This window comes from Calonectris borealis, chromosome 8 (genome assembly GCF_964195595.1).
Source record: "Calonectris borealis chromosome 8, bCalBor7.hap1.2, whole genome shotgun sequence".
NCBI lineage: Eukaryota > Metazoa > Chordata > Aves > Procellariiformes > Procellariidae > Calonectris > Calonectris borealis.
The window spans coordinates 13,975,764-13,989,322 of record NC_134319.1 but is presented as its reverse complement, the minus strand read 5'-3'; the positions used below and the strand labels follow the sequence as shown (position 1 = coordinate 13,989,322).

Below are 13,559 nucleotides of genomic sequence, written 5' to 3'. Positions count from 1 at the left end.
GAAGCCAGAAACTTTATAGACTTTTACAGAAATTACCCATCCCCTCCTACTCCCCAAACTTGAGGTATCCATTGTTTAGATGAAGTTGTTTCAGTTTTTTCTGGATGCTTTTTCATCTTCCGTTTAGTGCTTGCTGAATGATGCTTCTCATAATTAGTTTAGTAGATATTTGATTATTTAGTTATTGACAGTTGAATATGTATTTAAAAATAGTAATAATTTAAAATATATTATGAATAGTCTTCAAAACAAGTTAAGTATGGTCTTGATATCATGTAGCTGTTACACATCTATGCTAATTTCTATTATAAAGCATGCAAACATTTGAAGAGTTCATTGTGGAAACTAGGGTAAATTGTTCAGATAGTCTTACTCTGATTTGAATATCATGGTTCAGGACAACATGGTTAGACAACAAGCTGTTTGAAGAGTTCAAGAATATGCTGAAAGCAGTGTCCAGCTTTCCACTAGCTGATAGAAACTCAGAAAAAAAAAAAGCTGATCCTGAGTTTGAGAGGAGTTAATGTCCGGGTCCTGTCTGCTAATGATTTAATGTTTCTTCTATTTAAGACTTGCTTTTTTTGGACTTAATATGCAATATGTGAAAAGGAAGTAAAATGGGCCGCTCTGGACACTTTTTAATAACTTTTGCTTCTAACACTATAGGTGGACATTATATAGCTTATTGTCGCAACAATTTAAATAATTTGTGGTATGAATTTGATGACCAGAGTGTCACAGAAGTATCAGAATCCACAGTGCAAAATGCAGAAGCCTATGTTCTCTTCTACAGGTAAGAAATTAAAAGTGCGATCATACATTTTAGTCAGGTATGTAAATAACTTTTTAAGTGGTTGAGCAGCTTTCAGAAATTAGCTGCCCCATAAGAATTACAGTGGAAGAATTTGACCAACCAGAAAAGCTTATGCTGGAGAGAGACTTAATCCTTTAGTTATGTCCTTAACAGTTGCTCTGTCACTGCTAAAACATGTATAGAACTTAAAATGAAAATTAAATCTGCATAAATAAAGTATAGTGAGATGACTAGAAAGAGAACTTTAAGCAACTGTTAGAACTGACCACCAATTACCTTGTTTTCAATTAGAGGAAAGAAATTCTGCACACAGGGAGGTTTTGCACACAGACTCCAACTGTTAGAGCTCTAAAGGGAATTGTGGAAAGTCTTTAGCAGATGGGATGTGGAACAACAGAGGTTTTACTGTGTTGGAATTTAATTTCAGGGAATTTACAGGCTGGTCTTTTCCTGAAAGGTGAAATGAAAAGCGAGAAGTCATGTTATTATCATCTTCAGTCTAAGGAATTTTTGTACTTGAAATAATAAAAGCAACTTAACTCAATTTCAAATTCTAAATTTCTGGTACTAAGACTAAATTTCCACTAAAAGTTGACAGCGAAATAATAGATTGTGTCAGAGTTGCACAAGTAATTAGATGTGTCCTGAGAATGTTTTAACTTTCATTAGGAGCGCTCGTACCTGCCACTGTCTGAGCTAAGCCTGTGAGTCTGACTCAGTAGGTCCTTTAAAAGGAATGTGGAGGTCGTGCTGTATTGCCAAGAAAGAACACTGCACAGGGCTGTGGGCAAATGTATTAAAATAAATAATAAAAGAACAGCATTCATAAAATTTGGTTTTAAAAAAGCATATACCAACAAAACACTACCACACACACAAAATAGATGTTTTTTCAGCGCATTTTAGAAAGCTTAGTGGGGATATGTGTGCATTTTTAAATTACAGCTGGAAAGTGAACTTACCTACTTGAATTTCATTTTCAGACTTTTAAGGTTTTTGTTAAATAATTTTGATCTGAATTTAAACAGGTAATGTATTTTAATTGGGTTCATAGCATTTGTTTTTTTCCTACTCTTTTAGTCTTGTTTTGTTATACTATAAATAGCCTTGTTGCTATAGCCATTAGGTCTACCTGAAGTTTTTCTATCAGCTATTTGAGTGAACTTTGACTCCATAAATTAACTGAGGTGGCCCAGCTTTTGTGTGATGCTGAGTGAAGTTTCAGGTCAGGGTTTTGGAGGATGGAATGAATGGTTCAAACCTGGTTTTGGAGAAGAGAGATTCTATTCAACCTAAAAACAGGAGAGCAGAGGTACTTCCAGTTGGACAGCAACAACAGCCTTAATGAGAAAAGTAGGGTAATACAGGAAAAGCAGGGGAATTATCTGATCTACTTACTGTTCAACCTTACTTCTGAAGGTAAGTAAGGAACATCTGCCCAACAGCTTGCAAAGCTTTAGCTCAAAAGATGCATAGAGGAGATGGGCAGATGGGCAGAGCCTTATCTCCTTCTCCTGTGGCAGTATTCACCTCTGCAGTATAGTCTGCTGTCTCTGTTGCAGTCCAACTATTTGCTTTCTCGGGCTGGTAGGTTGAATGGGAACTGTCAGGGGTCTTTTGAGTTGTTGAACTAAGCAGGCAAAAGTTTTCTTGTAAGCATGATAACACCTGTGCCATGGCTTGTCAGAACTGCAGACAAGCACAGGTTTAACAGAGCAAGTAGTCTTTGCTGCCCTTCACGCTTTGTGCTAACTGTACTGACTTTTGTCACACATGGTTCTGTAATGTGACAGTCTAGGTTCCTGCCACACATTCAGCTGGTGGCTCTGGCTGTGCCTAAAAGGTGCAAGTTTCTTCACGTGCTAAGTCAACTCCTTCATGCTAGTACAGCTTTGAAGTATAGATGTGGCCCAGGTAATTTACTTGAAAGTACAGTTATTATCTGCACTGTACACAGGGATATATATTTGTTTAACGATTTCTGTTTCGGTAATAGAAAGAGCAGTGAAGAAGCACAGAGAGAGAGACGGAGGATATCGGGTCTACTGAATATGATGGAACCAAGTCTTCTGCAGTTCTATGTTTCCAGACAGTGGTTAAATAAATTCAAGACTTTTGCAGAGCCAGGACCAATTTCAAATAATGACTTTCTCTGTATGCATGGAGGTGAGACTGTAACTGAGTATCATTTAAAAAGAATTTGTCTGTCGCCTTGTAGCTATACAGGGATGTACGCTTGTTTTAATTAAAGGAATTTGAATATAGTAAGTTCATATTATAACTTCTGTAACTTCTTAGGTAAATTAGAACTATAACTTGTAAGTAAATTATTTCTCTCACTTCAGTAGCTGACTAGTTGGAAATGATACTGTGTGAAGTTACCCTAATTTTTTTTCTTTTCTCTGCACATTTCATTTTGTTTATGAGCTTTCTTGATTCTTAAAGAGGAAGAGTTTGGCTTATCTGTTTGCTTCCTAAACATGTATATTCCCATTTTTAAAAATCCTGTCACTTTATCATCATCCTTAATACTTTGGTCTGCCAATCTAAATCTTTTTCTCAGCTATGTGCTGGAAGCAACAAGAAGGTTTGAAAGCTGCAGAACAAGAAATTGGTCTGATGCAGAGTATCCAGTGCATAGCAGTGTGAAAATAGAGTAGTAATTGTGTATATTTTGTATAGGAGCATAAAAATTTTACTTTGTGCTAAATGTTAATAAAAATGAGAGAATCGCATTAAGCAAAACATATTTGGGGAAATACCCATATTTGAGTGCTAACATTCCAAGAAATCATTACTATGTGGTGTTCTTACACCTATTTTCTAATAAAAAATACAGCTGTATTAGATTAGCAGTTGGAGGTGCTGCCCCTGTTGCTGAACCAAACTTTTAACATAGGAATATTGTGCCCCTGTAGCAATTTGCAGAGTGTGTACATGTGAGCCCTTGTGGCTGTGGCTTTCCTTTTGCAGGGTTACAGCAGATGATTCTTCTTGTACGAGTGCCCCAGTTACTAGATTTTTCCCTATTCAGAAGAATTCCTGCATAGCACATTGCTGCTTACCATGTGCTTCAACTCAGCGCTTCTAATTCTGCAGGCCCCTCTATTTCTGCCTCCCTCAAAATTTCGCGACTTTCAAGAATTCGTGTTGTTTGAAGTAATTCAAAAAGGTCTACAGCAAATAACTGAATTTTGAATAGACAGTTTGCTAATGTGTTTACATGCATAAACAAAGTATTTAATAACTCTTTAACATTTTAATACCTTAACATTTGTATACCTTAAGAAGTATTTTGCAATTGGTACCTAAAAAGGATTCTAGCCCTTCAATTTTAATCTTTCATGTAATTTGCTTCTGCTTTTTATAAACGTTTCAGCCTCATAAAAGACTGAAATTAGAGTTGTCTCTTTAAATACAGTAGTAGATTATACTGTGGTACAACTTGTTTCATATCATTTCTCTGAATTCATTGAAAGGTTGTATTTTTTTTATCTAGAAACCTCTAATATAGTCTCCTCCTCCCCCACCTCCCCAATAAAATCCACAAGTCTCTCTCTTTTTTTTTCCCCCCCCCCCCTTCCATTGCTTCTGCAGGTGTTCCTCCACACAAAGCTAACTTCATAGAGGACCTAGTTGTAATGCTACCTCAAAATATATGGGATAATCTGTATAGCAGGTAAGTTTTGTACTGTGACTGGAAAAAAATCCAGTGATACAGTTTGTGCAAACATGCGCCAAACAGCAACATCAGACTTCAGAATTAGTGGCTCAGAAAAATATACATATACTTTAGGCACAAACTAAGTGAAGGGATTGCAAACGGCCGATTTATATAATTTGTTTGTGCAAAGTAATGCTAAAAGCCTACATAAAGTAGTGTGTTACTGGGATAATACTTGAGTATTAAACTAATAAGCATCTATGGTATGTACAAAATGACACAAAGTAGGTCAGCAAAAGTACGCTTTGCAAGAGGTATTTTGAAAGAGCTCTCTGTATCAGCTTCCTGTTCTCTTGTTGGCTGGAGACAGCTTTTCTTTTATGTTGGCTTTGAATCCATAGCCTCAGCTGCCAGTACTTCTTCAAAATAACTTATATCTAAGTATTCCTCAAAACTACTCCACACTTTTTAATGTAGGTCAGGTTTAAGTGCTTGCTTATAAAGGATGAATTCTTACAAGATGTGTCTCCTTTTAAAGTAACAAAATGCTGCAGAAGAGCTTTGCTGATGACCTAAGGATTTTCTATTGCAGTTGCATTAAATACTTTTAGCTTTTCATTTCCTGCCACCTAAGCACTATAGCTAAAGGGTTGGGGTTTTTTGTTTTAAAGTGGACACAAGTGAAAAATAGAAACAATACTATTGCCAGCTTATTTCCACTTTCCTAGACGTACTGAATTTTTCTTCCAACCCACAAAGGCATTATCCATTTTCTGTATGCAGAAATATTTGTTGAATCTGAAGGAAAATGTTTTTAAACTTCTCATTAATTTCCCTTCTCTATAAACTTTTTAACAAGATGTCAAACTTCAATCATTTGATAGAAAGGTAGAAGTCCCAGAGATGATAGGGTCCTCCAGATTTTGAGACTAATCTACTAGGTAGAAAAGAGGTATGAATTGTTACTGCTAAACATTTGCTTGTTCTGTCTGGCTTCCTGACTGACGCATGCATCCTTCAACACAGATTAGGTCTGAAGCAACCATGTTTTGCTTTTTGTCTTGCTGTTATCTGGGAATTATGGGAGAGTACCGTGGCTGCAGTGGGTGAAAATTCAGGGTGAGGAAGCCAACTGTGGTGGAAGCTGACTTTTACTGAGATAGTATTAAGGAAAAGGATATATTCGTCTAGGATGCCAATTGCCAATCCGTGTCCCAAACACATTTATTTTGCTGCTCACGTAGCACTGCCCCTATTCAATTCCAAATACTTTGAGGTCAGAGTTGCTTTGAGATGATACAGTATAATCCATGCTTGACCTATTTTAGTTAAAAACTTGTGAACTGATCAGTGCAGTCTAAAGACAAAGTGTCATCTTCAGAGGTGCAATTTAAGTGGTAGGTGACCATTTTATGAAATGTGTGTCTTTGTTAAGTTGGGATGATTGAATATATACCAAAAAACTTGTATGTACAAGTGCTGTTGTACTGAAACAATGCTTTAATTTTCAGTTAAAATACAACACTTCTGTATTTGGGGGAAAAAAATAGCATCCCAAATTGTTTTTATGGACTGACAAACATACAAGTCTAAAAGGGAAAAAAAAGCAATGCTTTCCATGGCAGATTTTTGTTTAATTTTATTCACTAAGTAAACATAGTTCTTTTTCACTCTTGCTTAAGAACTTTCATATTTTGAACTTGAATTAGTGTTGCTATGCTTAAAAGCACTCTCTTTTATCTCATTTAAAGTAAGATTTTTGGAATAAAATCTGAGGTTTTAGAAGTGAAACAAAATTTGCAGAGAACACAGCTCTGACAAAAATAATTATTCAGCTAGGAAGTAGAACCTGGAATGTCCTTATCTCAATGCGTATTTTAACGTGGCCTTTCTGTTGAAGTAAATGCATCTCTTAAGGCTACTAGTCATTCAAGAATATTTTCTTTATCAGGCTAGTAGTTTCCAGACTAGCAAATGCTGCCCATGTTCATAATGATACAGACAGACAGACACTCTCCCTCTCCTGATACAGGTCTCTGGTGCTTCTCAGTAACAGTGCCCCTGAAGACTTCCATGTGTGCAGTTTCACACAAGGAAAATATGGAGGGGACGGTCAAGGAGAATAACTTTTTAAGAACAAAACAATAAACAAGGTTAGAGGCTGGTGTCAGGGAGGTAGCAAAGTGATGAAGAGCCTGCAATGGAATGGAGGAACATGGTTAAGATAGAACTGGCTGGAACATTTCCATAAGCTGTTTCTTAGAGGCCTTTAATAAAATCACACATGGAGTATATATAATACTTGCTCACTGACATGTTCTTGCCATAGTAATGCCTTTTGAAGTATGTGGTACAGCAGAGTTTGAGATGGTTTGAGCTGGCTTTCGGCCATCAGAACTTGAAAGATGGTTATGTCTTAGGATGGAGTACAAAATATTACTAGGAAAATAAATTATTGCATTTGTGGATCAATGTGACTGGCATGTATCAGAATTCTGTTACATATTATAAGCAGCTGACACTTGCAATGTCTATAGGCGCATGATCTTTTTACATGGTGTTTTCCACAAGGTTAATGGTTTTTTACTTTTACTGCAGGTATGGAGGAGGACCAGCTGTTAACCATCTGTATGTTTGTCACACCTGCCAAATAGAGTCTGAAAGAATTGAAAAAAGAAGGAAAAATGAATTGGAAATGTTTATTCGGGTAAAAAAGTAAACACTTACTCATTCTGCTTTTTGACATCACCTGATATTCATGACTTGACCCAAGGGGTTACCAGAAATGCATAGGTGATTCCTGTAACAAATGGACTTTATTAAATATCTGTATACCTATATAGAATCCCTTTTTCCCTCTTGGCAACAGTAATGTTCTTGTGAGATCCCAGATAACTGTTGATATGGAAATGTACTTAGAGAAAATATTTAATGTGTTTCTTAAATTGCGTTTTTATAGTATGGAAACAGAATGCAGCCACATGAGCAGTTGTTCTTTATACACTGCCAGTGATCTGTTCTGTGCAATCTGATAAGGTTTAAGTGCAATAATACTGTGCCAGCAAAAAGTTAATCATAATCTTTATCTCTAGTTCTAATTTTAAAAATATCATTAGAGACATAAACAAACATAAATAATTCAGTGTGAAGTAAATACCTTAGGATTGTAATGGATCTGTAAAATTAATATCAAGCAGCTACTATATTTTCCATGAGTTAGAGATTATGTGCATGAGTCTGGTAAAATAACTACTAGTAATGATTTTGTAATTCTTAAACCAAAAATGCAGTTTGAAGTTTTCAGTGAAAATAAATGCAGAGGTATTGGAGTCCCATTTCTGCTATCTTAATTCATGAGAGGGAGAAAAACAGAATTGCAGCTGTTGTTTCAATTCTATCTGTGCTTTAATCACACTTCAGAGATTGTGCCAGCTTTTCCATATTTTAACTGCTATTTGAACTTTTTAGTTATTGTTTTTTCTTTAGTCTGGGTTACCACTGGATAGTAATTATTATTAACAACATTGATTCAACCTAATTTACTTTAGCAATCAGTATTTTTCCAGCATAAACAATGATTATATGTGCACTGTTGTGCAAGTATTGTTACTGGTTAGCAGACAGAAAATTCTGTTATCCTCTGTATAGGCAACGGTTGCAAAACTTATTCTATCTGAAACCTTAAGAAGTTGTGTTGATGCTTTAGGTTCATGGCTTCAGGGGGAAGTATAGCTATATTATTACAGAGCTAAAAGATAATGGTTTTAAAGGTTTAAGTGACTTTTTGCATGTTTCTTAATAACATTGTGAAAAGATCTGTAGTCTCTGAAAAAGAATAAAATGTTAAACTTCCTCAAATCTTAATTATAAAAAAAATTTTTTTTACAATGATAGAAACAAATTTAGTTAAATGCAACTGAGACTCTTTACTTAGCTTTTTTTTTAATTTATACAGTTACTTACATTGCTTTGCAACAGAAACGCAGAAAACCAGGATGTGATTTTTTTTTTTTTTTTAAATTTTAAAATAGTAGGAACAAAAAATATTTCACGTTTTTTAAACTGAAGCAAAGAAAAGTCATGAAAAGTCCCAGTGCATTAGTTCACCATGCCTTGCTTGGAATCGTACTGGCATCTGTTCGAAGTATTAGGGGAAAAACAAACATAGATGAAGATATAGTTCATCACACAAAGAACGCTCCATAAAATTATGGAGCAAATCTTTCAAAACACTGTTTTATTTTACAAAAATAAGTTTTTTGATTTCTTTTGCTACTTGAAAGTTCAGCCTTCACAGTAATTATCCGGTAGTGTTTGATGGGTAAGCACTTGTGCTTAAGAAGAACTTGTTGCTGTTTTCAGGAAAAAATAAATAAATTCTCAATTAAAGAATAAATCATCCTTTAATATGAAGGCTACAATTACATCAAAATCTCACCTCGGGGATTTACCAGGTGTTCACTGTTCTGATGGTCAGTAGTTCTTTAAAATGTTCGGTAGCAGTGTAATATTATGCTGTTAATAATTACAGTGGTTAAAAGAATTCAGTAGTTTAAAGAAAAAAAAAAGCAGAAAAACACAGGTTCTTTTTCCTTTCAGCTTAATAGAGCATTCCAAGAAGAAGAATCTCCATCAACGTTTTACTGCATCAGTATGCAATGGTTCAGAGAATGGGAAGGATTTGTAAAGGGTAAAGACAGTGGTAAGTTGTGCTCCATTTCAAAATATGGGTAATCTTTTCTTTTTTGCTGTCATTTAGTAGTACTATTTAAGTAAATTGTTTCTGCTTTGGTAGAAGGCTGTAAAAGAAGAAGAACAGATTGAGATGGCAACAAAAGCTCTTAAAACGAATGTCTAAGGCACAGGTTTTGCAGGTTACAAATATATCCGGGAACCAAATTACAGAATATAGTCAAATAATTCACAAGAATGGATAACGGGGTAGTTGTGGAAAGAACGTTGCTTGTTTGCACGGGGTTTGCTGTTAGCAGCAGCAGGAAAATTGGATCTAAGTACAAGGGAGGATGGATTTTGCTGTGTGAACTGATAGATAATGCTACAGCTTCTGGAGGAAAGGTGACCTCACTGTCACATCCTAAACTCATAGATAACTGAGTAACAATTATAATAATATCACTTTAGCCTACTTTAGGTGCCTGTAAAGTTTTGAAACGGAAACACTGATAAAATGTTCAACAATCTTGTCTGAGTCTGCTCTAGGACAACTTTGCTAGGGGTAAGAATTAGGATTAATTTGTGGGTTTTGTTGCTTGAAGACTTACTGTAATCATGAATGCTTTGAAAAACTTGCTTTTTATTAGAATTCTGAATAGCTTTTAACAACTTAGAACGTAATGTTAAGCAGCACAAGAACAAGCAGTAAACAAATGAGCTATTTCTCCTTCCATTTGAAAATAGAACCTCCAACCTGCCGTTTGTTTTCAGCTCTCCCAATTTTAATCATCTTTCTGTCACACTAGATCCTCCTGGTCCTATTGATAACACTAAGATTGCAGTAACAAAATGTGGAAATGCTGTGCTAAAACAAGGTAGGTGTCCAATATTGCTGCAGTTTTGGGCTCTTTATGATGTATTTGCTGAAGTTTGGAAAATTTATTATGAATTTTTTTTTAACTGTTATCATAAAATGGCAATTCCTAGTGAATCTGTGTTGTGCTCATTTTTAGGGGAGCAGCTTATTCTTAAAATGAAGAATTAGTATCTGTAGTAGACTAATCCAAGTACAGATGAGAGTGTAGAAGGAAGTGCAGAGTAATTTTAAAATGGTGAAAGTGTGCTTTGGCTTTGTATCGCTTGGTTTGAATTGGGTTTTCTTAACATAAATTGGGAGATGCTTGGCTTTTAGGCTGTGTCGTATATCGATATGTAGTTATTTGGATCTTGAAACCTAATTTGAATTGAGAGCTACTTCTAACACAGGGAAATAAACCACAGTAAGCAAATGCTGTTGCTCACTTTTCTGCAAGTTATTTGCCACTGTACATTGCAAAAACTTCTCTAGCATGTGAAGATACAAATTTTTTTGTAATTCTTCAGTCAGATGCTTAATACCATTTATTAATTTGTGGGTACAGAGAAAAAAAAATTCTAATACGGCCTGCTTTAGACTTTCTCTGAATATTTAAATTCATTGTAGCTCAGCTTAAAAAAAAAATTGCAGCATTAAGATTAACCTTTATTTAACTGGATTTTTTCCCAATTTAACTTAATGACGCAGCATCCAGTGGACCTACCAATGGCAGTTCACTGGAGGTCACGAGGCCCTGCATAAACCTCACCAGTTGTAAAATGTCAAGAGTGTATTTAAATAAGAATGAGTTCTGCAGTACATTTTAATGATTTAAGTGCTAATGTAGAATTCAAATACAAAGTATAAAGCCTCTGACTGACATGTAGCAAAAAAAAAAAAAAAATCATTTTAGAATCAATAATTGATAGCAAGTTAGCCAGTTGTTGACTTAACTTCAGCTACATTGGTTCAAATTAGAACTTGGGTAGAAATGAAGATGCGTAGGCTGTGGAAAATTTGTCTGTTAAGTGATGAGAGAAGAGGTGGGAGTGCCACTAAATAGTGTACAGTATTACATATTTCTGTGATCCAGTGGTCCTGATCCCAGTGCATTAGTTCACTGTGCCTGTTCAGTTAAACCTGACTGTTAGAAGAGCTGGAATCTGGATAAGGGAGGGAAGATCTACTCCCGTTCCTACAGAGATGAAGTTGTTTTTTGAGTACCTGAACCTAAATGAGTAAAACCGAGGCATAACATCATTAGTACTGGCAAGGACCTGCATCATGGCTTCCAGATGAAGCTTTGCATGGGTGAGTTAGTGTAGGTAAAAAAATGCTCAGCTCTTTGTACCCTTCCTCTTTGGAAACTTTTTATACATAAAGTACAGTAGTAGGCACGCTGGAGCAGGTGGTGAGGACCAAAAAGTATAGGAGGTAGGGGGAGAAGTCCCCTTGTTATGGTGCTTTTTTTTTTTTTAAGGTATGAGTGTGCTGAAATTAGGCTTAAGAAGACAGATTAATAGTATCTAATAAGGATATTGGGGGAAACTTGCTGCGGGGCAGCTTTTTAATGAGTTGCTTAAAGAAGAGGGGGTCTATTTAGATAGAATAGAAATTTGTCCTCTCTGCCTAGGTTAGTGTGAAGAAATCACTTCAGCTGTCCTCTAGAGGGGTGATGTGCTGGTGCTCCCTTGCCCTTTGCCACTATAAAAGGTTACGGAAAATCATGTTGGATGCTGACCTGAGACAGGAGAGGGACCTCTAACCAGAGGAATGGAATCATAAGCAAAGACTTTAATCAGTGAACGAAAAGAAATCAGGCTAACCCATCAGTGCTACATACGAGGAGCATTAGTGGGGCTGTTAGTGTGCTAATAGTGGTTTCTCTCTGGGGTTCTGAGAATTTCACTGTGGTTCTCACGCTTTTATTCTTTACTATCAATATTAATTTCTTTGATGAAACAAGAATCTTGAGTCCTTGAACTTTACTGTGTAATTGATGGGACTGCATATCCTTACATTAATATGAATCGTTCTTTCCTGTGTACCAAGAACTACCAGTTGTCAGCTTGGCTGATAAGTATCAGATAAGATGTTTGTCATAGAACCTTCATGTGTTTTATGCTTGAGGTGTGTTAAGTACTGGATAGTTTAGAGCAGGTGGTTGTAAGAATTAAGAAGTATAAAGTTAACACAAAATATGTCATTGGGTTTGGTAGTTGGGGCAAGATAAAGCACAAATTCAGATTAGGGTTTTAAATTTGAATCTATATTCTTTTTTCTTTTTGTATCTGTTAAGGACTTCAAAGAAATCATGAAAGAATTATTCTAAATAGTAATTAAAATTTTAAAAATGTTTTCAGGTGCAGATTCTGGACAAATATCTGAAGAAACATGGAATTTTCTTCAGTCAATCTATGGTGGAGGTCCAGAAATTATACTCAGACCACCTGTTCCTCCAGTAGAACCTGATATCTTGCAAACAGAGGAGAAGATTGAATTAGAAACTCATGGTCTGTAGCTATTGAGAAAAAGGTTAAAAGATAAGGAATCCAGCTTCCTTACAAAATGCCCAAAATACATTCCTAAAAGTTTTATTCTCTTACGTCTGTTGGAGGCACAGCTCACTGGGCATTACATTAACTACAGAATAGTAAGTTGAAATATGTATTACAATTTGTTTAAATAGAGGCTGTTTCTCTGTTTTGGAAGGCATGGGGTTTGTACATTTTGGAGTGTTTGGTCAATGGAAAAAAATGTAATTTCTGAACTTTTTGGTATGTCAGAATCCTTTTACATCCTTAGACTTGAAAATGGGAACAAATTTTAGAGATGTTAAATAACCCTTCTGATCCTGATTGGGCTTCTGATATCTACAAACTTTTGCCTGTCTTAATTGTACAGTCTTGACAAGCCTAGGTATATGGGGAGTATATTTTAAATGGATTGCAATCAATGACAAAGGAAAAGGATTTTAATTTCCTAAATGCTCAGGAAAAAAATTCTCACTTATTTTGCACTGTAAGTATATGAAATGGGTAGTATATAACATCCAAATACTTGTTGTATTTGAATGGATCAAACATTAGTGTAGATTGAATATTGTTTTAGTCAGCAAATGTCATAACTTATTACCTACTAAATTTTACATCTTATTATAGTCTTCTGTAACTCTATAAACCTGGCTAGTGTCTCTAATAGTATATGTGACAAAAAGATTTAGTCTTCTCTAGGGTAACGTTTGAGAGCATGAAGTGTGAAATGTAAAATGATTATAGACATGAGTGATCTAAATTTCAGAAAATAAATTGTCTGGTCTCTTGAATTACATTCATAAACAGTTCCTTTTGAAATATTTTATTGTATTGTTAAAAATTTTCATTGGCATGATGACCTATAATGTCAGAAACTGGATAAAATGTATATATTGCAAAACTTTACTGAACCATTCATATCGGAATGCAGAATGGCACTTGCTCTTGTTTTTGCCTGATAATTGTTACCAAATAAGCAGCATTATTCAAGGCTGGATCAATAATAAAAAAAAAAAA

The 13,559-nt window shown here is 35.3% G+C and overlaps 1 protein-coding gene across 11 annotated transcripts in view; it reads left to right on the top strand.

Annotated features, from left to right (window-relative positions):
- USP33 (ubiquitin specific peptidase 33) overlaps positions 1-13,336 on the top strand; it is a 43,466-nt gene extending 30,130 nt beyond the window's left edge. For 10 of the 11 annotated variants that reach the window (XM_075156064.1, XM_075156062.1, XM_075156059.1 and 7 more), the window contains 7 exons: positions 667-793; positions 2,811-2,980; positions 4,412-4,493; positions 7,077-7,185; positions 9,078-9,180; positions 9,959-10,027; positions 12,372-13,336. In XM_075156064.1, the coding sequence (XP_075012165.1) occupies positions 667-793; positions 2,811-2,980; positions 4,412-4,493; positions 7,077-7,185; positions 9,078-9,180; positions 9,959-10,027; positions 12,372-12,529 (818 nt within the window). In that variant the 3' untranslated portion in view covers positions 12,530-13,336. Of the gene's footprint in view, positions 1-666; positions 794-2,810; positions 2,981-4,411; positions 4,494-7,076; positions 7,194-9,077; positions 9,181-9,958; positions 10,028-12,371 lie in introns of all 11 variants that reach the window. The other variant, XR_012674471.1, reaches the window with a different exon arrangement.
- The last annotated feature ends 223 nt before the right edge of the window (positions 13,337-13,559 follow it).